At 46.6% G+C, this 22,750-nt stretch overlaps 1 protein-coding gene across 1 annotated transcript in view; it reads left to right on the plus strand.

Moving 5' to 3' along the window:
- The window catches only part of LOC118292501, a 34,663-nt gene extending 14,125 nt beyond the window's left edge, over positions 1-20,538 (plus strand). The window contains exons 5-24 of the mRNA XM_047330179.1: positions 2,030-3,173; positions 3,612-4,379; positions 9,620-9,667; positions 10,732-10,850; positions 12,094-12,316; positions 13,385-13,524; positions 13,640-13,766; positions 13,867-13,902; positions 14,000-14,139; positions 14,758-14,884; positions 15,577-15,734; positions 15,843-15,969; positions 16,062-16,094; positions 16,964-17,076; positions 17,233-17,362; positions 17,470-17,609; positions 18,182-18,305; positions 18,828-18,986; positions 19,114-19,273; positions 19,516-20,538. Coding sequence (XP_047186135.1) covers positions 2,030-3,173; positions 3,612-4,379; positions 9,620-9,667; positions 10,732-10,850; positions 12,094-12,316; positions 13,385-13,524; positions 13,640-13,766; positions 13,867-13,902; positions 14,000-14,139; positions 14,758-14,884; positions 15,577-15,734; positions 15,843-15,969; positions 16,062-16,094; positions 16,964-17,076; positions 17,233-17,362; positions 17,470-17,609; positions 18,182-18,305; positions 18,828-18,986; positions 19,114-19,273; positions 19,516-19,604 — 4,105 coding nt within the window. The 3' untranslated portion in view covers positions 19,605-20,538. The remainder of the gene's footprint in view (positions 1-2,029; positions 3,174-3,611; positions 4,380-9,619; positions 9,668-10,731; positions 10,851-12,093; positions 12,317-13,384; positions 13,525-13,639; positions 13,767-13,866; positions 13,903-13,999; positions 14,140-14,757; positions 14,885-15,576; positions 15,735-15,842; positions 15,970-16,061; positions 16,095-16,963; positions 17,077-17,232; positions 17,363-17,469; positions 17,610-18,181; positions 18,306-18,827; positions 18,987-19,113; positions 19,274-19,515) is intronic.
- Positions 20,539-22,750: the final 2,212 nt, after the last annotated feature.

The following is a 22,750-nucleotide window of genomic DNA, read 5'->3' on the forward strand; positions in this document are numbered from 1 at the left end:
CGTGTATTGTCACGTCGCTCTGGGTCACTGCAATGGCTACAAAACATAAAACACTTCGTCCAATCGTTAAAGCTACAGTGTGTAATATTTAGAAGGACTTACTCGCCGACATTGAACATATTGTCCATAACTATGTGTTCATATAAGTACAATCACCCGCAACAAAGAAGCAATGTTTTTTTCGTCAACTCTGAACAAAGCGGTCGCAGTCGCGCTCTTGGTCTCCATCCTTTGGGATGGAGACCAAGAGAATCCTCTTCCTTGTTTGGGTCACGCCGGTTCCTCTTGTGCCGTTAAGTCGTAAGTCGTTATGTTTACCGCGAAAACCTCGTCCCGGCGGCCGAGAGGTGGTGAAAGCGAGACTTGTAGGGGATGAATATAAGCACAGACGGTGTCGTTTCTCCGTCGTCATTACGCTCAGTTTAACATCATAATGAAAAGTTTTAAGCCCACGAGTTTGTATTGTTATTTCATCTATCATGAGAATTGTGGGTTGTTTTTTTTTTTTACCAAAAGCACTAATTATTATTATTATTATGTCCTTAATGCTTTCATGGCACGAAGACAGTGTTTGACTCATAAAAGGACTTGTGTACTGTGGTCGGTCAAAGAAATTACTTTTCACAAAGTGACTCGTATTTAAACTTCATGTAGATCGTTTTCCTTAAGCTCGGCGAAGCCTCGGGCCACAGCGAGGCAGTTGAACCTCTCGAAGGACGTTCACCAGCAGCGCAGCTGCACACGCCGTTCTTCAATTCACAATAAGTTATGTAAAGAGGAGGCAGGCTAAATTAGAAAAAAAAAAAAATGTGCTTGGGGGGATACGCATGCTCTATTTTCTCCTCTCATATATTTATGCATAAATCAAACATGTCTAGACAGAAACCTCGTGCGGCTTGAACGTTCTGTCTTTTTTTGTCATCCTGAAATGGCTTCTCCTGTGAGTCGACGTGTCTTTTCGCAAGCTCCCATCTGTTTGTTTTTTTTTGCACAGAGCAAACAATGCAAAATCCATAATTAAAGATTAAACAAAGGGTTCCGTATAGCATTCTTTAGCATCCAGTCCGTCCACATGTGTGCACATAGCCGTCATTCTTAGACCCGGGTGGCTCGACGGGGGCGTCTCTGCAGGAATGCCTTTTGAGCATTGTGTTTTGCAGGTTAGGCAAGGTCTGCTCTGTTGTTCCAACATTTTTGTTTGACCTGTGGGGGAAGACGAACAGCAGTTTTTGTTTTCTTTACTCAGAAAATTACACAGAGGTGGATGTTATTCTTTGTTCGTGTTCGTGTTCGTGTGTGTGTGTGTGTGTGTGTGTGTGTGTGTGTGTGTGTGTGTGTGTGTGTGTGTGTGTGTGTGTGTGTGTGTGTGTGTGTGTGTGTGTGTGTGTGTGTGTGTGTGTGTGTGTGTGTGTGTGTGTGTGTGTGTGTTTTCTCTGTTTTTTTTCCTTCTCGACTCCTCTCGTTTCGTTCCGTCAAGTTTGACATCATTTGCGTTTTACATGGAAGCGGGAGGTTTCGGGATCGCTGACAGAATCTACATGTGTCCCCGGGTGCAGGCGTGGTTCCTCAGTTAAAGTGGCAGGGAGCTTACCGTGTCCCAGGACGCTTTTTAAAAAAAAAAAGAAGAAAAGAACAGGCGGGGGGGGGGGGGGGGGGGGGGTGACAGATGATGTCTCCCACTGTGGGCTCTAGATTTGCAACAGCTCGGCAAGGAAGTGTAGGTTAAAATGCAGCTGTACTCTGGTTTGTGGTTCAACCGTTAATATGTCGGAGATGCGGATGAAACATATTTTCAAACAGCTGTTGCAATTGCCAGGCCTCTTTAAACTTCACCTGGCAAGTGGCGACGTTCAAGGAAAGCTTTGTGTCGTGTGCATTGTTGGCATTGCGTGGCCACCGCACCCTGTGGCGGCGCTTTACACACCGTGGACTGTTTGACATTTCTTTTTTTTAAATCAGACTTTCACTTTGTTTATTCTGCGTTTTTATTTCTCTCTCTCTCTCTCTCTCTCTATCTCTGTTCGTCCAGGTCCGACGCGGCAACTTCCGAAGTCTTGGCTCCCGAAAGTCAGCAGACGAGAGCCGACCAGGAGTCGGTGAGCAGAATGACTTCCAGGTACAGCGGCCTGAGCACAAAGCTGACCGCACAGCTCTCCTCCGGCCCGAGAGAGGACGAATCCGAACTGCGCTTCCACAACGCGACCGCTGAGGCGGGCGGCCTCGGCGCGGACACGGCGGACTCCGGCGGCAGGAGCGCGACGCTGACCGGTTCCAACGGAGCCGATTTTGGCTCCGAGCACAGTTGGAGGAACAGATTTGAGGGGGTTACTCAGTACAGGCCGTACGTGCAAGAGGACTCCCTCACTTACAGAACGCCTGACTCCTACCCCTCCTCGCCCTCCTCCTCCTCCGCCCTACCCGAGGCCGCCGCGTACAGATGGTCCTCCTCCTGCCCCTCTTCAGAGGAACACCTCGCCCTCGGCCACAGGCTCGGCGACGAGGCCAATGTTCACGAGAGCGAGCCAGCGCCGAGGGATGAGTGGAGGAGGAGCAGCCCGGTGCAGCGGGAGGAGCCTGCTGCACCTGCAGGTGAAAGAGAGCGACGGAGGGAGGGCGAGGCAGAGAGGTTAGAGGCACGCTGGGACGCACAGCAGCTCCCTGTGTCCGGCTTCCCCTCCACACTTCAGACCAGCCACGCCGACGCCTTCACAGGAGACTACGGCGGCGGCGGCGGCGGCGACGACGACGACGACGACGACTCCTACCCGTTCACCGGACTGTTCAAGGCCACGCTTGTGGAGCTGGTCTGCGAGCCCGCGGCTCCCCCGTACACCCCCCCTGCCTCCCCCGACGCGGACTCCTCCAGCCAGTTCGACATGGACAACCTGGTGGACACCCTGAAGAGCATGGGGCCGTCCCTGAGGCCCAGTCCCATGGCCGCCCGCGGGCCTCCGCAGGTCCTCGTCTCCTCCCTGCCGCCCATTGTCGAGGACTCCCCCAGCCCCGTCACCCCCGACTTCCCCGCCTCCCTCAGCAGTCCCCCAAAAAAGATGGAACCAGCGGGCACCGAGGCGCTGAACGGGATGTACGCTCTGCCTCCCGACCTGGGACTGAGGAGGAACTCCCCCAGAGACACTCGATCACCGCTGGAGATGATGAAGCTGGGCCAGCAGGTATAGTTGACCAATATCTGAAACCCAAATGAAGTGAACTCTCTTCAGTTAGTGGAAATATTATATATCCATTATTTGAACTTTCTAGGGATTTAATAATTTTTTTTTGAAATGATTGCAGGGAGCATGACACATCTTCATGTATGCTCTGGAAAATAACGATATGTAAAGTTATTTCCTTTGTAAGTTATTGGTTGACTCATCTTTAAAGATTACAAATGAGGCAAATAAGGTTTTTAACCTATATTTTTTAAAAACATCCTTTCCCCAAACTGAACTCCATTCACCTGCATGCTGTAAATCTCAGAAACTGATATCTCAAAGACAAATAAGACCAGAACTATATGCATGAAGAGATATCGAGTAGTGGGTACGTAACATCAACACCAACCTTTTACCGTGCTGCTTTATTAACTGCATGTGCTCAATCACCCGCAGGACCAGCAGACACAGCCGGGAGCAAGAGGCCTGAACTTGCCCCTGAGAGCGTCGGCCGCCAACAGCATTGTGATGAGAAAATCCTCTGACTCCTCCCCCGAGGACCTGGCGTCCCCGGTGGCGAACGGCAACGGAATGCTTCCGACCGGCTCGCGTCTGGACAACAGCGTCATCTTCAAGAGCTACAGGTCGTCGTCCATCGATCAGACGGCGGAGAACGGAACGGCCCACCGGCCGCTCTTCCGCACCAACTCGCTGCCCGATGCGGGGCCGCCGATCGACCGCCCGAGCGGCGCCGGACCGAAGGAGTTCGGGGACCCGGCGGCGTCCCGCTTTGAGCGCTTCCCCTTCCTCGCGAACTCCACCTCCCCGTCCTTGTCAGGCTCCTTGACCGGAGCCGAGGACCCCAGTTTTCGGTTGACTCGGCCCGCGGCGCTCAGCTTCGGCGCGCCGCCTTCCAGCGACAGTCCCACCCGCCTCCTCAGCCCCACCAGCTCCATAGACCATCACAGGCCGTTCACCACCACAGACTCCCCCTTCTCTTCGTTCAGCCCGTCACTGGGGATGGGGATGGGGATGGGGATGGGTGCAGGCGCTGGGACGCAGGGCCCTCCCATCCTGCAGAGGAGCTTCAGCAGCGAGGGCTCCGTGGGGGTCCAGCACACTTCACTGTTCAACAGCTTTCATGGAAGCTCCCTGCAGCAGAGCAAAGAGCCGGAGCCTGACAAGGGCCTGGTCACAAAATACAGAGCCTTCCCTGATGCCTATGTGAGTATTATTAACATTGTCTTTGTTTGTTTTTTTAACTCGACATTAATATTTTCCCCCAGGTGACATTTAAATGCATACACTTTTCAAGAAATTATTAAATGCCAGGTTGCGCAAACTCGATATTGCCGAGGAGAATGGGGATGTTCACATTTTGGAGGAATTTCTTCTTGCGGAAAATGTTATAAACTTCCCCATTGTGGGACGGGTAAAGGTATATCTGATCTTATCTTAGGTTGTAGAATGTGGAATTAATTTATGTAAGAGCAAGGCCTCAGCTCAGGGAAGATACATGCACACAGTGTATGAATTATGTATCTGCAGTCCAAGGCAAAAAGGTAACACAATGAAAAATGTAATTTGTTTACCAACCTAAAACATATATATACTTCAATTGGTAACTATTAATTAAGTTTGTTTGACTTAAAGTTAATACTGTAACTCAATTGATATATATTCAATTAATTTGTGTGTTACCAATCCAGTCATTTTCCTCTCAAGTTGGTAAACAATTTTCTTTTTTCAGTGCAGGTTTGGTGGAACACACTATTCTCAGTCTGCCCAGTAGCCACATCTACATTAACAGCTTCCCCAACATCTCAGATTCCTATGGATGCACATGAGCCACTGTACATCGTGTGTGTGTGTGCACTTATTACATAGGCAGCTCTCGCAACATTGCAGCTTACCGTACAATGGGGAGAGAGAGATGGACTTCATACGTGTTGTGCACATAGGACGTGTGCTTGTATACCTCCCTGTCTACCATGTCAGGTACATGTGCATGCTATTCCCACCGAGCGTCACGAAATCCCAACGAAGAAGGGCGTGTAATCCAGACTTGTGTTTGCACGCATGTACGGACTGGTTGTTCCTTGCAGGCATTCGCATGTTAATGTGATGGGCTGAACTGTCGAATGTGATGATTTTTATTGGCAAGGACAAGAACACCTCGCAGTGCACACACACACACACACACACACACACACACACACACACACTCTCTCTCTCTCTGACTTTCCTTTTCTAAGTCAGGGTTTTTTTATTTTCATTTTCCTCCCAACGAAAACATCATTTTTGAACACACGGGCCACTTCCAGTCGCTTTTCCTGTTTCACACCTCTGCAGAGGAACCATACAATCTTATTGAGCAACTCCACATTCCACTAACCCTAACAGTTATAATAACCCACGGTATATGTCGTAAGCGCCGGTGAGCGCCGAGGAGCCCGGAAACACACCAACCGCCGAAGGGGGACCCCTGAGTGACGGTTGTGATTTTTTTGCGTGACAGGCAGTAAATTCCTTCTCACTGTTTTTTTTATTTTTTTTTCAATTCATTTTAAATTTATGACGCTGCTCCCTGCGGTGCCGTCGTCGATCATTTCGCTGATCTTTTTTGTATTTCTCCCCCCCGCCCTCCATGCCGCCGCACGTGACAGTGCAGGCTCGTCGCGTCCGCGCAAATACAAAAGGAAAAAACAATGTCTTTTGTAATCGCAACGCAAATGCTTGCACATCCGTGATCAAACACAAACGCTTGGGTCCAACATGAATCTTACATGCTCACATTGCCGACTCGGACACGGAGGCCGACGCGGAGCTCGGGGGCCTCTGCAGATCTGCGGGCGGAGATATCACCGCCCGTGGATGTTGTACGTTCTTCCAGACAGGAATTTTTGAAAAATTGAAAGAACTTGCAGCAGGGCCTTTATGAAGAAGGGAATGGACAGAGGGGGAGACGGTGTTGTCGCCGCACTTGTGTCACAAACACATAAAACTGCATTCCTGCCCGTGATCTCTGCGGCGGAGGCACCTGCTCATGGGCGGACACCCGCATACTACACATACGTGCGCCAGTTTTGTTTGAACTGGCGGGGGAAGGTTACTAAACTTTCCGCAGGCAGCCGTGAGGCCTATATCGGCGTCAAATGTCGATTTTTATTTTTTTCCCCTTGGAAACGTTCGCGTGGCAAATGCCCGCTGACGGCATCAGATGCACGAGATCAAATTCACCGCAATTTTGGACCGATTCTGTACGTCTTGGGGTTGGTGCAGACTCATTCTTGGCTCGTGTCCCCACGGACAATGAACAGGCTTCCGTCAGCGAGGGGGCGGGGATTCTGCTGTGACCGCTTTCGGTCGACCGATAAAGCAAAAGCGTTGCTTGTAGAAATGACAACGGAGCTCAAATATACGCGTATTCAACGCCCAGGACATTTTGAGCACGTAAGATTAACCCCCCTTCAAACCAGTCGTTCCTCAGCACGGGGTGATGTAAGTTGTCCTGATCATTTAATCCTCCTCGAAAACACTTTCTTCTTTTTTCTTAATGTCAACTGGTCGCTCCCCACCCATCCCAGCTCTCTGTCTGCTCCTGCAGAGACACACCTCGCCGTTCACCTTTTTCCTCATTTTATTTATTTTTTGCTTGATATTTGATGAAGCAGAGTTGACAGTGGGGGCGGAGTGAAGAGGAGGCGGAGGCGTGGGAGAAGCGATCAACCGTTCCCCTCCGACGTGTTTCTCTCCCCGGCGCTGTTCAGCGGCTACACGCGACACATGTTCGCGCACATTTGGAAGCGGCTTTTTGCCGAAACTGCACATTCCATCCGCGGTGCCTAATGTCTTTTTTTTATGGGACGGCGCGAACCCGTGCGTGTTTTTATGATTCAATCAGGCGCCGAAGCAGCAGTGAGCTCATCCTCTCCTCGGGAATGTTGCAGATGCTTGCGTGAACTATTCATTGTTTTGTTTTTTATCAAAATAAAAGTTGGGAAGATTCATGACGAGTTGAAATCATGTTGAATATGTATTTGACAGACAACCAATACTGGCCTTGCATTTGATTTTCATAAATGCTTTTGTCTTGCGCAGGTGATCTGAGGATATTGATGTTACGGTTTACATTTGATTTTTCAAAACAAGCCCTTTGTAACTGTAAGTGTGATGTCAGGGCCGTACAGTCTTAACATATCCGCGGCTCTCGGAACCGACAACGCACTTTCCTGCTGCGAGTCCAACTCCGGTGTCGCGGTCAGGCGGCTTGCGACGCCACGCGTCAGTCAGCGCTGCGCCATTGTCTCGGAGTTGTCCCTCGTCGGTCGAGTTGTCACTCGTCGGTTTTTGGATCCGGCTTTTCCGCCCAAACGCATCCGTTGTGAAGAGTTTACATGTGAGTGTGTTATGACAGGGGGGTTGGGGATTGTAAATGTGAACTCTCAAATCTGTTTGTGCAGAGTGACAGCAATTCCAGTGACAGCACTGTGTTGGATTGACAGGAATTATTGATTTCGGAGAAACGAATCTCCAATTACTTCTAAATTATAGAAGTAGACGAAAATGAGAAGGACACTATAAGAAAGAAAAAAAAATGATTTGATCGATTGCTTGTGAGGTAAATAACTTCATATATGATGGGGTCCAAAGTCCGAGACCACTGTCCCACGAATTCTCTCACGTTTTGACCCCCCACTCTATGAAAATGCCTGGAAAATTGGTTCTGGTCGCTCTCCCTGAGTTTGTCATTGACGTTATGAAGGGTTCACATTTGTCTTTTTAATGGCAGGAGAATTTCCCGCGCGACGTTTTGCAGACATCAGCGTTCTCACGTACAAGCCCCCCTGGAAAAATTCAGGAAATTGCCGACCTCCGGTGCGTGTCTGAACGCAGCCCACGTGCTCTCACGGGAGGCGTCTGAATCTCATCTTAACCTTTAATATTCGGGGAATTGGCTGCATGAATTAGTGTTGCCGAGGTGACTCACGCGCTCTTTGGTGAGTTAAGTTAACGTTTCTTAGGTGTGACCCGACTTGACTAAATGTCAACGCCGCGGGGGGGAAATTAAATAATTAAAAAAAACATACAGGAATTCTGCAGAAAGGTCAAGCTCTTGTAAAACGCTCTGTGGTGGGAAACTGTTTTTTTTTTTTTTTGTTCGTCCTCGGCTCACTTTCGGGCCTGTGCACCCTTCTGTCCGTTAGGGGGGAAATCTGGGGAAATTTGTTCATGTGTTTAATTAGAAGTAATTAAACACAATCCAAATGAAATTAGAACAGAGGAGCCTCTTGGTAACATGATCCAGATGATAGCCTGTTTCCTACAGAGCTCCCAGAGAGAAGAGGCCGAGTGATACCTGAGACCAAACAACACACACACACACACACACACACACACGAACACACACACACACACACACACACACACACACACACACACACATGAACACACACACACGAACACGCACACACACGCACACACACACACACACACGAACACACACACACGAACACACACACAAACACACACACACACACACACACACACTCTGTAGTAAATATCTATTTGCAAATTGCTCCGTGCCAACGCGCTACCACATTCCAAGTCCCACTTAAAGCAAACATGCAAAAATCACATCGATACCCCCAGCTGAGGTTTGGACAGTGAGTTCATTCACTAGTCGCCGGTTCTAACTGGATCATTTTTGTTCTTCCAGTGGGGGCAGTAATAAGTGAGCATCGGGTTAAAGCACAAGGAAGCGGTTTAACACCCGTCACAGAGGGTTCTTGTTCCCGCCGCGATGACAGACGGCCTGTGTCGTCGCTCGCATGGACGTGAACTATGTTAGGGTTGTTTGGCAGGTTGGCGAATGCGCCAGGTAGAAAACTGGATGTGATGTGTGCTGATTGCCGGGGTAATTGCATAATTACATTGTTTACCTCTGCCAAGGAGTTAATGTTCCTGTTTGTCGGTTCGTTGATTACGTTTTTTGTTTTTTTCGGAGAGCTCTTTTCCTGAGCTTCTCTAAGCAGGATTACGCAAAAACGTCAAACCCGATTTCCACTAAACTTTTTTCTCTGGGCGCCGGCATGAGCCCAATTCAGTTCTAAGTGGGGATGCAGATTTATGGTGTAACGATTGTCACTTCCTTTAACTGCGATAAACGACTGTAAACACAGTTACACACCTCTTCCGTTCATTCTTCTATATTTGTTTTTTATGAGAACTTGACACGGGGCGGCACGGTGGCGCAGTGGTCACCTCGCAGCAAGACGGTTCTTGGTTTGAATCCCGCTTCCGACCCATCGTTAATGAGCATGCTCTTCCAATATTTATCATATATTCATTTGTACACCCATCTTGACTTTTACCGTATGAATAACTTGCCAACTACCACGTATATTAGAGAGTTTGCTAAAATGTATATATATATATTTTCTTTTCTTTTTCTTTTTCCACAGCTCACTAAAGAGAAGGAGCACGGGAAGCTCAATCCTCGTCCCGGCAAGGTGAGTCTTGCCGCACGCACGAGCACAAAGGCACTCAATAGCCGCTCTCTGTTATGATGCATGATGCAAGTTGACATTCAAAAAGACAGACGCAGGAATACCGAGGGGGGAACTTGTTTAAGCACGACACAAATGAAGCTGTGGTAGATTTGATCTGGCAAAACTGCAAAGACGTCCATAGTTTTCCAAAGTTTTCTTGGAAGCCGTTTCCCCATTCATTAACATCTGTCACATAATTGGTTGACCTGAGGGCGATTGATACAAGACTTTAACTTTACTCTCCTTTAATTCTGGTTTCCTTTCCGGCCTCGTGGATAACTGCTCTTTCGTAACCACCCTGCCAGGAGACCTCACTGACATCGAGATTCCATTCGTCCCGCGTACCTGCTGCTCGTCCCTGTTTCCAAAGGCGGCCGCGTTAATTGTTAACTTGAATGTCATCAAATGTCAGGCCTGCTCCCGCACGCCGCCGGGTAGCGAACGCCTCCTCACCGAGGCCGCAGCGCGAAGGACTTCCGCACATTTAACGGTGGATCTGACATTTAGGCCTGGGAGCTGAACGGACGGAAAAAAACATGTCTGTGCTGCATATGCGAACGGGCCTATTAGTGCCTATTAGAAATTTGCGTACTCGTGTTCAGCCTTAAGACACAAGGAAGTTCTTATCCTAATGATGTTCAGGTCCTAATTCTACCGTGTAATCTGTCTCCTGCTCATTTGTACCGTGTGCAATTCTTCAGTCTTCAGGGGACGAGCATGAAAATTTAAGACTCACGCTTTGCCGTATGAAACTGGCTATTTTATACCCGGTCTGTTCTTCAATTTTACCCGTAGACGTATTCTTTTCTGCGGCATAGTGTGAGCTCTTTTGCCGGCAGTAATTTCTCTCTCATTATTCTCATTTGACCTGCTTCGCTACTGTTATCGTTTTGTCACCCGCCAAGTAATTTCTCTCCCCAAGCGATTTTTTCTAATCAGCGTGTCTGCCTCGGGTCAGGCCTCGAACGGCCTTTTGCTTTCAAGAGGGTGGAAAGTGTCTCACGTCTGCCCCCTGTCTTCCCTAGATGTACATCTTCGACCAGCCGGGCATGTGCGGCCAGAGGTTCGAGGTGCGCAGCGACGTGGTCGACGCCACGTCCTGGGAGCTACAGGAGACCATCTCCATCAGGGTCGTCAGAGGAGGGTGAGCGCGACCTTGTGGGCGTCTCCGGCCGTGTCCTCACTCATTCCAGCTTTCGCCCTGAGAGCAGGAGAAAGTTGCGTTTTCTTCTCGCAATTCAAGTGTTCATTAACAGCACGCTTCCAAAATGGTTGTATAATATATAATAGGTTTTTTTGTAGTGTGCATGCATACATATTACTGCTCAGAATAATTGTAGGTAACATGGGGATACACACGTGCACATCTATACCTCATACTGTTTTTCACAGCGAACGTTGTGACATGCAGACGTGAAATGAACGACGGCTGAATTGCATTCGGCTGCCTCAGTTTCAGCGTCCTGGTGCCGACTCACTGTGACACTATCCATGTTGTCAGTGTCACTGGTGCCCCCCCCCCCCCCTCCGCGCCTCGTCTTTCTTGAAATGCGAGTCTGTGTTTGTGTGTGTGTGTGTGTGTGTGTGTAATTACCGGTTTCCTCAGAATAAACCCCCTCTCCGCGGCCTTCAAAAAAAACAAAAACAGAACGGCTATTGATACGGTGTGGACACGCAAATGCCACCAATAGCTGACACACCCGCGCGCAAGCTTAAACACACACACTCGCCGCGGATGTGGAATGTTTGGCCGAGCGCGGCCAACTATGCGAGCCTGCGGTCACGCCGCCGCTTTTTGCCCCTCCCCACTCGGGGTGAGGCTGGGGGGTGATGCTGTCAACTCATGCGGCGCGCACCCACTGCGCCTTTGCCCAAACCACACGGCGATATGCCATGATAACACGTGGATAGAAGATTGACACTTGAGCGTTGGCGTTCAAATTACAGGTTTGAATCGAAAACAAACAACCTGAACTCCGTGGCATTTAAAAAAATTCAAGACGAGTATTTGCACTATTAAAAAATACAATATCATTTTCGTTATTCATCCAATAGGTGGATGGATGCCACATTAAAGGGCCTCAGCTTTATTCCACTACATTCTGTGACAATTATGGCCCTAATCCTATGATTTGCGTCAGAGAAGATTTAGAGGAAAAGTCAAATTGTCAGTGAAGTTACTGCAGTCAGGACATTTTCCTCAACTTTTCCTGAGGGGGGGGACATTTCCCAGAACTTTTCCTGCCGGACCCCGGGCAAAATGTGCAGAAAATGTCCGAGTCGGGAGCCCGACCAAAAGAGGTGACAGCAGGAACTCGAAGGAACTGAAAGATGGCTTTATAACTCTGGCCCCGTCTTTTTCTCTCCCCCCCCCTGCTCGTCACTAGATGGGTGCTGTACGAGAAGCCCAACTTCAAAGGGGAGAAATTTGCCCTGGACGAGGGCGACATCGAGCTCACCAACCCCTTCAGCCCTCCGGAGGAGGAGGAGGAGGAGGAGGTGAACGGACAGAGGGAGGCCGGAGAGCAGAACGGAGACCCGGGCGACGAGCGGACAGAGAGCGCGCCGGCCAGGAGGTTCATCGTCGGATCTCTGCGGAGAGCCGTCCGGGTACGTCGAGTTCGGTTCACGCCTTAATGTGTTGTCACGCTCCTGGAGACCTGATCTAATAAAAAACTGTACTCTGCTTTATTATTGGCTCGAGTATTATCTCCCTAACAGAGTGGTTACAATACTTCTCAGGGATGTTTTGCCGAGTGGCTTTTCAGTGACTGCCTGCTCCTTCACTCAACAGCGCCATCTAGTGTCGAAAAATAAGTACGTGGACTTGTTCCACTGATCTTGCGAATGGGAATTACAATTTTTAAAATGTACTGAACTGTTTTAATGGACTGGATTTTTTTGCCTCGTCATCCACCACAGTAGCTGTTCAGCTTGGCCCGTGCAGAGATAGTTACTCTAGTCCCACAACTTTTTTTTTAGTCCTGCGGCAACAAAAAAATGTCCACGAACAGTTGACAGCTCAAAAGTAGTAATGTAATTGAGAGTTAATATATAGCACAAGACCCATTAAAATCTCACACATTTCAGGAACATTTATATAACTGCCACGTTTGACTGAAGATGAAATGAGTAAAACTAAATTCTTGTTATCATAATTCAATACATAGTCAGTGTGTTTTACAACTGCTTAAACTATAGAACATATATTGCATCAGTGCGAATTTGGAAAATACAGCTGTTGACATATTTGTGGTATTTCGGAAATTGTGACGCCATCATATAGTGCACTGACACATGTATTTTTTACAGTGTATTCAGAAATGAATTTTAACAATACATTTCTTCTCAAGTCACAAAAAAAAGGAAAAAGATACTATTCCTTAAAAATATTAATGTTACGTATGTACAGTTAATAAAACAAGCTTTTTAACGGCATCAGAAAACATGAATGACTACTTTAAGATTTCATTTTTGTCCAATACTATTCTCGCAGGTTCCACCATCCTCCTATTTTTGATGGTGAAATAAATATTTTGTCCGCATTTGGATTCAAATTCGTGGTCTTATCTGATAATATATCCCACTGAGGCCACGACGGCACACGTGTTCTCAGTTCCCTCGGGGCCGTCAGCATTACTACAACCTGTGGTGACTCTTAACGCTCTTCCGCCTCAGGACTACAGCGTCCCCGAGATCAGTCTGTTCCCGGAGGAAAACGCCGAGGGGAAGAAGGTCGTCTTCAGAGACACTTCTGACGACGCCCGGATTTTCGGCTTCCCCGTTAAGGCCACCTCCATCATCATCAACGCTGGGCTGTGAGTCATGAGATCACGAGTTGGGAGAAAATGCGTGGCATTATTGAAATTACATTGTAACGCATTTCTTTGAATGCTGTTTTGTAAAAATCACATCGTATTCTCTCCTCCTCAGATGGCTCGTGTACGCACAGCCCTTCTTCCAGGGTGTACCGCGTGTCCTGGAGGTGGGGGGGTACTCCAACCCTGCAGCCTGGGGCGTAGAACAGCCCTATGTGGGGTCTTTGCATCCGCTCAAAGTAGTAAGTGGCAATGGACACCGTCATAGTTATTAACAAGCTCCTCCAATTATGTCCTTTTATGATGTGTGTTCGAACGTGTGTGTTGTTTTTTTTATCATAGGGGGAGCCAAGAGTGGAAAATACGAGTGAACCCAAGGTGAGAAAGTAGAATTATGCCACGATTATGAATGCTTCCGCTTGATATGAGTGTGATAACGAGTGACGCCTTCGCTCCGCCACCCTCGTGCCCGCAGCTGGTGATCCACGACAAGCCGTACTTCTGCGGGAAGTCGAGGACCATAACCGCCAACATGAGAGACTTCATGACCAGAACGGACCAGCAGCAGGCGACCTTCATGTACAATGTGGGCTCCCTCAAAGTGCAGGGAGGAATGTGAGTGAGCTGCTTTCTAATGTCCGTATTCACTGATTGATTCACTGTTCATGAGCGAGCTACGCTGAAATGGAGAAGGCGAACGAAAGGGTGCAAAACAAAACAAAGGAGCTGAAAAAATGAGGTAGTAAAGTTAACGTTAGTTAGGAAAAAATACCAAACGAGGTGATAATTTTCAGGAGTTAAAAAAACCAGAAGTGCAAAAGAGCAAGGCTGCAGACACGGGGAAAAGAAGAAAACGAGGACTTTTAATTCTAAATGGCTGTCGGGTCGTATTTTTTAAGTAATATTTATGTTTTTATATTTTGCCATCAACGCAAATAAAAACAATTAAAAAAAAACAGGGATGCTTAAATTTATTCAGTGGCATCCCATAATCTGGTTTAATTTCCCCTGGAAAAAGGATTTGGCTAGTGGAAAATCTGATTTTAATAATCTACTCGCCATGTTGGCTGGTGATCCAAAAGGTCAATTTCTAAAAACCCTGCATGTAATACCACCTGGGACCACTAGGGGGAACACAAGTTGTATGCTGCCTCTTCAAAGAATTGGAGTCCGATCACATTTGAGTGTTTCTTTTATTTGTATTAACCCCTTTGTCTGTTTGTGGTGCTGCAGCTGGGTGGGCTATGAGAAGGAGGGGTTCAGAGGCCACCAGTACCTGCTGGAGGAGGGAGACTACCAGGACTGGAGGGTGTGGGGCGGCCGTGATGCTGAGCTGCGCTCCGTGCGGTTGATACGAGCAGTGAGTTACTCTTGATAAGGACGGATGTCACTCTAACTCAACTTTTTGTTACAGAATACTATTTTGATATTGTATATATATTACAGGAGTACACATCAATAGAGATGGGTTCCAAAACATGGTACTAAATGGGCTCTCAGGCTATATTAATAAGGACTGTAATATTGACGAGCTCCAACGATATCGGTTCTGCGCTCAGTAGTGGACAAATCATTAAAAAAAATGTTCTTATCTATTATTGCGACATGAAAGTTGTCCAAAGTTGTCAAACTCAATTGTCTGTGATGCTTTTTCGGTGCACAGCAGGAATGACTTTCCTAAATTCCAACTTAATGGCATTGTTACTCTGTTCAATAACAATGAAGGATTTTTATTCTATTCTATTCGACTAAAATTAATAAATAAATAAAACATTCTTCAGGAAGGAACCGGATTCATGACAAGGTTTTGTCTAATCTGGGTGTTACTACTTTGGAGTACATGTTGCCACTATTTTACTATATTTGTCTTTTAACAAAAAATAAATAGACTGACATTTTCAAAATAAAATGACAGAATCTTTCTTCAGACTCACAGAAAAATCTTGGTGGTTTTTTTGTGTGTGTTTGAATTCCACTTGCCCCTCAGTTTTCCTCCTCAGGAAGGTTTTCCTCATTTAGACAAGGTTAACCCGTTGCCTTGCTCTTCTGCAGGACCTGTCAGACCCCCTGATGGTGATGTTCGAACAGCCAGAAGAAGAGCAGGAGGCCATGCCGGAGGAGAACACCTTCGAGGTGACGGAGGCCATACCCGACGTGGAGCTGTTTGGCTACAAGACGTCCACGCGCTCCATCCACGTACTCAGCGGGGCGTAAGTTGAAGGATGCTGCGCTCACCCGCCTCGTGCAACATCGGCGATTAACGAAGTGGTGCTGCGATACAATAACCAGGCGACTGATTTATTGTATTCTATTTCCAGTTGGGTGGCCTACTCTCACGTGGACTTCTCTGGGAACCAGTACATCTTAGAGAAAGGCTTCTACAATAACTCGGCCGACTGGGGCTCACTGGACACTCGCATCTGCTCAGTGCAGCCCATCCTCCTGGTGAGGAGCCGCGTGGGCACGAGGGGCACGAACCCATCGGCAAGATTCGATGGGGGTGGCATGTTTCTCATATGTTTGTATGTTTTTTGCAGGCTCCGTGCGACAACTCCAGGACCAGGAATGAGGTGAATATAGATAGATTTATGGATAAATGGAAGGATGGAGGTACTTTATTGATCCCAGACACCAAACTAATATTTTAAAAAATCAACAATGCAAGAAATACAAATTTTTAAAAAAGCCAAAAAATGCTAAATCTATGCAAGTATAAGGAAAATTCATATAAAGAATGTACATAATATCAGTGCAAGTGTGTAATATATTGTCTTTAGATTCTCAGTTTTATGTTGTTTGATGCAGCTCATCTGATATAAGGCTAGTGTCTCGTGTCCACAGCTCGATCTCAGTTTTAAGATCTGTTATTTGCTGTGCTGTGACAGAATTATGGCCCGGGCTTGTTAAGACAGATGTGCACTTCATTGATTGCCCAAAGGGCAGCAGATGATATCATAGCCTATAAATTTGGATATGGCCACAATATCGCTCCTCCGTTTTCCTTCTCTGGTGTCTGTCAAAGTGCAAATGTTTTAACGCAAAACTTTTGGCATGAGGTAAATCATCTGCTGCCTCGTTGACTTTCTTCCATGCTGGGAAAACCCCCAATTTTTCTTTACACGGGAAATTATTAACCTCAGAGAACAAGAATAAAATTCTAATTTTCAGGTGAAAGGCCTCTAAGACAATGACCCACCGACGTTTATCCCGTTATTTGTGCTTTTTTAAAATCCATAACTTGCATGTGGAAATATATTAAATTGTACCTTGTAAGTAGAACACGCTTTCAAAACACTCCATCAATATTGCAGAAGTATCACATTAAAAGGCTACGATATGAAAGATAAACATTAAAAACTGATTGGAAGAAATCACATATTAAGTCCACAAATGTGTTGATGTGACCTCTGACCTTGTTCCTCCTCTCCCCTTTTGTCAGATCGTTCTGTACTCTGAACCCGATTTCCAGGGACAGTGTCACCTCTTCGACCGCAACCAGGAAGCGGTGTCCGAAAGATTTCTGACCAAGTCCTGCCGAGTTGCGGGTGGAAGGTAAGGAACCATCGACCAAAGCGGGGAGACTGCGGGACAAAAATGAAACACAGAGGAATAAAGAAAAACGGACAACAAAGTGTCGTTATGAGGTCAGGGGGGATTATACAGCGAGTATGTCACCGCTGATAACAATTTTAAATCTCTGTGTTTCAGCTGGGTGCTCTACGACAATAAACAGTACTCTGGGAGCATGTACGTCCTACATGAGGGAGACTACCCCAACCTGACGAGCATGGGATGCCCCGCCGCCTACGCCGTCCGCTCTGTCAAGGCCGTGCCGACGGTGAGCAAGCTCTCTCTCTGATTGGCCCCCCACGCCGCGTAGACTCCCCTGGGCCTCTCGCCGCCGTCCTTGCCCTGAAACGCCTCCGTCTCTCTCTCCCCGTCCAGGCGTTCGCGGTTCCCTCGCTGTCGCTGTTCGGCCTCGAGTGTCTGGAGGGCAGAGAGATCACCACGGAGACGGAGATCCTCAGCATGGCCGGCGAGGGCTTCAACAACCACTTCCTGTCCGTCAGGGTCAACAGCGGCTGGTAGGTGTTGGCCTCGCGGCCGGCAGTTTTCGGTGTTCGGGTCGGGTTAGTGCCGCCGGTGTGTATTTGCACCGACGCATGGTAGCGCGTGTTAGTCAGCTGACCCAGTGGATTGACTAAATTAAACAATACCAATATGCTTGTTTTTTTTGCTCGCCTCTGTGTCCCGTGGGACGGTCAAGTCACAAAACACAGGGTGCGGTCGAATCGTCCTTCCGATCTGCCGTTCCTTGACCCCGAGTGGACGACGTCATGAGGACTCGTAGGACGACAGAGAATCCGACAAAAAAAACCCCACGTCATCGCGCGACGGCGGATGTTGGTGAAACTACAAATTAGTACGAAGATGCGCTACAACAAATGCAGCGGGGCCCCGTCCAACATGTTTCAGTGTTTTGAATATCGTGTAGAAAATCCCAACAGCCCTCCTCATGGCTGCCGATCAAATACTTCCTGGTCACTTTGAGATTTAGGATACTCCCTCAGACAATTTGACAATTCGACCGCACCCACAGTCTAACTGGGCCTCTCTCTCTCTCTCTCTCTCTCTCTCTCTCTCTCTTCCTCTGCAGCTGGGTGATATGTGAATACAGCAACTACAGGGGGCGCCAGTTCTTCCTGGAACCCATCGAGATCACCAACTGGCCGAAGTTCAGCTCGCTGCATACTATCGGCTCGGTGTATCCGGTCAAACAGGTTCGTCCAACAAGTCGCCTGTACGACCTCTTTTTTTCTCCTCAGAGCCAGAGGGTGCACACCTCAACGGGCGGAGTATCCATCCTGACCCGCTGGTCACTGTTTAATCATGTCTTTTTAGTCAACCTCCTTGTCTTGTTATAACTTTTTGGGGTCTCATTTCTTCTTTTTAAGCACTTTGTAGCACACTATTATTATAATTTCTACTACTACAGCAGAAAACCCTAATTGAATCTAAAATAAAATAAACAATACGTTATCGTTATGATAATAATGATGAATAAATAATGGTTAAATAAACCTTCATAAGAAGAATGTGTTGGTTTAAACTGTGTAGGAGAATCAGTTTCGCGTTTTTACAGTACTCCATTCCCATGAATATCAGCAGAATTTGACACCAATTTAAAGCTCCAATCGTTTATAAGTACAAAAGCCACATTCCAACCAATCCTAATGTTCTTTCATGTGTGAAAGTGAGACTGCTCTGTGAATCTCTCTTTTGTGGTGCCTTGTCTCCTGCAGGGGCACCGGGTTTTCCGCGTCAAGAACCAAGAGAGCGGCCTGTTCCTGTGCGTCCAGGGCGGAGTGGAGGAGATGAAGTCGGGGCGAGTGGTGGTGGCGGCGGAGGCGGAGCCGATGAGCGACATGTGGTTCTACCAGGACGGCCTCGTCAAGAGCAAGGTAATGCGTTGATTACAAAAAGATTATGATCTTGCAAAACCAAAATCTGAACCGGTCTGACCGTGTCCTCTGTGTGTGTGTGTGTGTGTGTGTGTGTGTGTGTGTGTGTCCTTCCTTCATACTGTAGCTGTCCCAAACCATGAGTCTTCAGGTGATGGGCAACATCGAGCCGGCAGCCAAGGTGGTTTTGTGGACAGAGACCCGGCAGCCGATCCAGACCTGGAAGACCCAGATGAGAGGCCTCATCACCAGCCTTACTTTCTCCGGCATGGTCCTGGATGTCAAAGGTACGATGAAAGAAGAAGAAGAAATAGACAACGGGCATTTGGCAATTCCCTTAATTGTCTTAAAAAAATAAAAAAATAAAAATGATGCAGCTTGAACCCGAGACTCTCTGAATTTCAAGCTGAATTTCATAAAATGATACTGTAAATTAAATTCCAGTTGTTAATTCCATACATAATTTAAAATAAATGTGCTGATCACTGTAGCGTTGCCATGACGACTCCCCCCTTTTCCTCTCCTTCAGGGGGCAAAACGTACGACAAGGACCACGTGGTGATAATGCCCGAGAACGACGAGAGGCCGAGCCAACAGTGGGAGATAGAGTTTGTCTAATAAAACCCTTGTTCTTCGTTCTTTCCCCTAAGCAGTGCGTCCACAGTGCCTTTTTTTTTTAAATTTCCAAAAATATTCCCCTTTGCATTCCGGGAAGTGGGACTCGACCGCTGTCGCCGTCGTTATGATTCTTTGATTTTTTTTTTTTCCCGCCCCATCGGAACTCCGCGACCCACGGCCACTCGTGTGAACTCCCTGACGAGGCCGCTGCGCGCTGCAGGTGAACGCTTTGCAAAGTCAGATAAGCATTTTTAATTCTTTCGTTTATTATTCTGTGCCTTGACCTGTTGCCTGCACCAGGAATGAAAAAGCCCAACTGAATGTATTTTCTGAGGCCGCGTTGAGCTGCTGCACAGCAAAAACCCTCGTATCCAGATGTATTCCACGGACTCTCTCTCTGATCCCAATCTGATCATTTGTTTACGATATGAGTATCCACACTTTGAATCTCCGTGTTTGTGAGATCGAAGGCTCATGCAAATTTCCCGACAGTAGACGCACGGGTTGTCGACACCTTCACACTGTGTTGACGATATGGGGAAAGCGAGTTTGAATAATTCATTCAGGACACTGTTTTCCGATCTAACGCTGCAAGCAGCTCGTGACAGACTAAGGCCAAAAGAGTGCGCGGCATTGTAAGAAGTGTATTTTGTGCTTTTTAAAGATATTTTTATATGCTGTGTATGTATCTGTCTGTCTTGTGGGAAATGTTATGTATACATAGAGTATATCCAAAAAATGAGCCGCGTGTGTCCAGTTTCTGCTAAGTTACTCTATTTCTTTTTGTTTTTTGTCGAAAATCTCTGTTGCCGCAGCAGCTGTATGTTAATACTTGGAGGGGACGATATAATGTAATATTAAAGGGAGTGGTTTTAAAATGTTGAAAAAATAAATAAATGTTCTTAAATAAAGCACATTTGTACCATGTTTTCAACATACTGTACATCCTGATTCCACTGTTAAAAGAAATCCACTATGTCCAGCCTCTAAAACTACTGCAAAGACTTACCCTGATTCCTTTACTGTATGCTTTGCAGTTTAAATATAAAATCTATACATAAAAAATGGATTTAAAAAAAAATCCCCCTCCCACAGGGGGTGGTGCGTCTTCATCAAGCTGGCTTGTGTCCGCAGTTCATTCTGAATAAAACTTAGACATGATGCGTTATGGTCACTCAGCTGCTTGTTATCAGGCAACACAATTAATAATAATTCCGCTGTTGCATGACTTTATAGTCCATGATGCAGCGGGATATTATAAAACAAGCACATTCAATTGATAATAGGAAAACAAATTTTTATTGTCACTGAAGATCGTAAAACAAAATCATGCGCAGCAGCACTCAGTGTGTGCATAATATATTGCCAGGTTATTAAATTATAATCACAAGTATTGAAAGCCAAAGAGCCAATAAAAGTATGGTCTCTGATCTTAAAGATCAGTGTATATCACACACATAGTACTGTCCTAAATATGACGCACACATATATCATGTTTTAATTGTTTAAAACTAAATTAAAAATACAGACTTTATTTAACCATATAAGCTTCATTGTTTTCCAACAGAAAGAGTTCAAAAGAGATCATCTGCACATTTTCAATTTGCTCCAGGTTTCATTCATTTATTTAGTTCTCCTTTGTTGCCATGTATAATGATGTATTGTGTGTGATGAATGCTTTGTTCTAGTACTCTTGGATTACGTCCCTGCTTTGCATATGTTTGGTTTTAAGCACGTGATGGCCAACGCATGCAGCTAAATATTGCAAACAAGTAAGTATAAGTTAGGTTGGATATTTTATAAATGCAGGTTGGGTATTTGTTTATAATTCTCTTCACATCCCACGCAATACTTCCTCTTCATCCTGACGTTGTATGTGCGTACATACAGTTTTGTTTTTTTTAAAGCAATGGTGTATGAATAAAAAACAATGGCAGCCTTTGTATTAATTATTTCATATTACATTTTATAAGAATATTGTCTTTTTTATTCATTTTTGATTTTAACGCGATCTTACTATCCTAATAAATAATGTGAATTCAGAAATTATAACAATCACATTTCAAACATCTATATTTTAGTCTTAACAGTCTTTCTAGCATAAATCTTCCCAGCCTTTACACATGAAATAAATACAAAAACAGTCCGCTGTGTCCCCTCCAACAGGTATTTGTAGCCTCAATCATCACATCACTTTATCAATAACAAGTCATTCCTGATGCCACATGAAGTGCAGATCCATTACGTTAAATAGCATGCTCCTTTGAACCACCAGATTTGTCAAATGCCTTCATTTCATCAATAAACGTTGTATATTTAAGAACAACTAGCAAGTGTTAAACATACAGTACATTAAAAAGGTTTTAGGTCCATTCTAAACTAGTGTCTTCACTGGAGGACACGCACATTCAGTTCACGTTAACTTTTGTTTAGACTCACACACGTTAAAGAGCAAGATCGTTTTTTTCCTTGAGGAGAGTCTTGCTATTTACCGCTCAGGGGCAGAGCTTGTAGAGCAACAAAGGCCCCAGAGGCAACAGCAGAGAGGCTTTGACTCCTGAGCCTCCATTGGGCGCGGTGGTGGTTTGGGTGGTTGTTGTTGTCGTTGTCCCAGTTGTTGTGGTGGTTGGAGATTTGGTCGTAGTTGTGCCGGATGGGACGGCCGTTTTGGTGGTCGCTGTGGTGGTCGTTGGGGCTGTTCTAGTCGTGGATGGCGAAGTAGATGTAGTTGTTTGGGGGGCAGTTGTTGTAGTGGTTGGAGATTTGGTCGTAGCACTTTCCAAAATGGTCGAAGCAGTGGCGGTGGTGGTGATGGTCAGAGGGGCAGTTGTTGTAGCGGTAAGCGAATTACATGTAGTCTTTAGGGGGGCAGTTGTAGTTGAGGATAGTACAGTTGTTGTACTCGTTGGGGGGGCAGTTGTTATAGTGGTTGGCGAAGTAGATGTAGTCGTTGGGGGGGCAGCTGTTGTAGTGGATGGCACTGTAGTTGTAGTCGTTTGGGGGGCAGTTGCTGTGGTGGTTGGCAAAGTAGTTGTAGTCGAGGATGGCAAAGTAGTTGTTGTCGTTGGGGGGACAGTTGTTGTGGTGGTTGGCGAAGTAGATGTAGTCGTTGGGGGGGCAGTTGTTGTAGTGGTTGGCGAAGTAGG

Source organism: Scophthalmus maximus, chromosome 22 (assembly GCF_022379125.1).
Source record: "Scophthalmus maximus strain ysfricsl-2021 chromosome 22, ASM2237912v1, whole genome shotgun sequence".
NCBI lineage: Eukaryota > Metazoa > Chordata > Actinopteri > Pleuronectiformes > Scophthalmidae > Scophthalmus > Scophthalmus maximus.